At 39.9% G+C, this 1,986-nt stretch overlaps 1 protein-coding gene across 1 annotated transcript in view; it reads left to right on the forward strand.

Moving 5' to 3' along the window:
- The window catches only part of LOC147033402 (tripartite motif-containing protein 14-like), a 20,716-nt gene extending 20,355 nt beyond the window's left edge, over positions 1-361 (forward strand). Inside the window, exon 2 of the mRNA XM_085851470.1 lies at positions 1-361. This exon is cut by the window's left edge and continues 160 nt beyond it. Within this exon, the coding sequence (XP_085707596.1) occupies positions 1-361 (361 nt within the window).
- The last annotated feature ends 1,625 nt before the right edge of the window (positions 362-1,986 follow it).

Genomic DNA, 1,986 nt, shown 5'->3' on the forward strand with positions numbered 1-1,986 from the left:
CCATTACTGGGAGGTTGATGTGAGTTTGAGCCATTCGTGGAGAATCGGAGTCGCTTTAAACTCGATGGGCCAAAAAGGGGCAGGGAGAAATCGCTTGTTGGGAAGGAATCCCGAGTCATGGTGTTTACAGAAGTATAAAAAGGAATACACAGCATTGCACAATGATCAATGGACCTGCCTGTCCTTCCCGGGGGATGCTGAACGGTTCGGGTTCTGCTTGGATTGTGAGGCGGGAGAACTAAGGTGTTTCGTGGACTCGCAGGTCCTGCATGTTTTCAGGAGGAACTTCTTGGACCCTGTGAAACCCGCTATTGGGGTTTATCAATATGATGATGATTCTGTGATGTTCTGTTCATCGTGACGATTTTGTTCATTCTGTTCTGTTCATCATGAAAGTTTTTTTTGCATGAGGCCCACAAAACCAAGATTATTTTATGTTAGATTCAATAAAATAATTTACCTGAATATGTGAGAGTATTTAAGATCTGATTATTGATTTGTGCTAATCATTAAAATAATAATAACAAGCCGGTATAGTGCAGCAGATTACTGAAATAATCTTTCACTTGGTGGTACAAGCACCAAATTTGGTATACATGTGCTCCAGGACCTATTCTCTCAGAAAAGTACGTTTCCCACGTTGAAAAACAAAATGGCCACCATTTTTCAGGATGGCCGCCATTTGAAGTGGTTTGAATCTGTGTTTGAGCTAAATGTTGATGGAACAATGCTATTTTACCGTTCTATGCATCAAAATATATATATATATATATATATATATATATATATATATATATATATATATATATTTCTTCTTCTTCTTCTTTCGCCTGCTCCTGTTGGGGGTCGCCACAGCGGATCATCCGTATGATCCGCACAGTGATTTGGCACATGTTTTACGCCAGATGCCCTTCCTGACAACCCTGGTCGCCTCTGACTACACAGGGATATGGTACACCTATTTTAACCGGGGTATACACCGGCCCAGTATACTGGTACTCATTTCGCCGACCTCGGAAGGATGACAGGCTGAGTCAACCCCCTGGTGTATTAATTCAGTGGCCCAACGGGGCTTGAACTCAGGACCTCTTGGATCCCAAGCCGCTGCCCCAACCACTGCGCCAACACCAGGCTCCTAAATATATATATATATATATATATATATATATATATATATATATATATCCATACACATACATATATATATATATATATATATATATATATACATATATATATATATATATATATATATATATATATATATATATATATATATATATATATATATATATATATATATATATATATATATATATATATACAGTATATATATATATATATACTGCCACCAACAGCTTGGTGGCAATCATCTTTGAGTACCTGCTGCTTCATGTCGCCAGAAGTTGCAGCTGCCTCTTGGTGAAAAGTCTGCTTTGTTCTTTTTGATGGGCTTATAGAAGGAAGCTCCGTCACCCAGACCATTGAAAAATTCTCAGAAGGCAACTTTACCTTTCTCATGGTGAGTCCTTACAAGTTCAGCAGTACTGGGATGCACGATGGTTTTTGAGTCCAATGCGAGCAGGTCTTTTGATTCTTCCTGAAAAGGATTGCTCAGATCCTTCATTTCACCAAACAATTTCTGGACCTTGTCAGAGAAGGATTTCTGAGATAGGCTGGTTTGCTCATGGTGCGTGATATCTTCATTTGCCACTTTGGCCAGTGATGCCAACTCATACTGTGATATTAGCATGCTAACTTCTGGTCCAGACACCATCCACCTACTCAGTGCAGCTGGATCCTCAGTAAGCCCAATGGCACCACCATCACCTTTCACTACTGCATTGGCCTGTTCATGTGCTTGGTCAATGGCCAAGCCATAAAACTCCCTGTTGGTCTTGTGTACCACAAAATTTCCCAGTTGAAATTCATTAAAGACCTCAGGGTGAGTGTGTTCCAAAGTGACCATGTCTCTAAGATGGATGG

Source organism: Eptatretus burgeri, chromosome 2 (genome assembly GCF_056783735.1).
Source record: "Eptatretus burgeri isolate ZD-2024b chromosome 2, Ebu_testis_v1, whole genome shotgun sequence".
Lineage (NCBI taxonomy): Eukaryota > Metazoa > Chordata > Myxini > Myxiniformes > Myxinidae > Eptatretus > Eptatretus burgeri.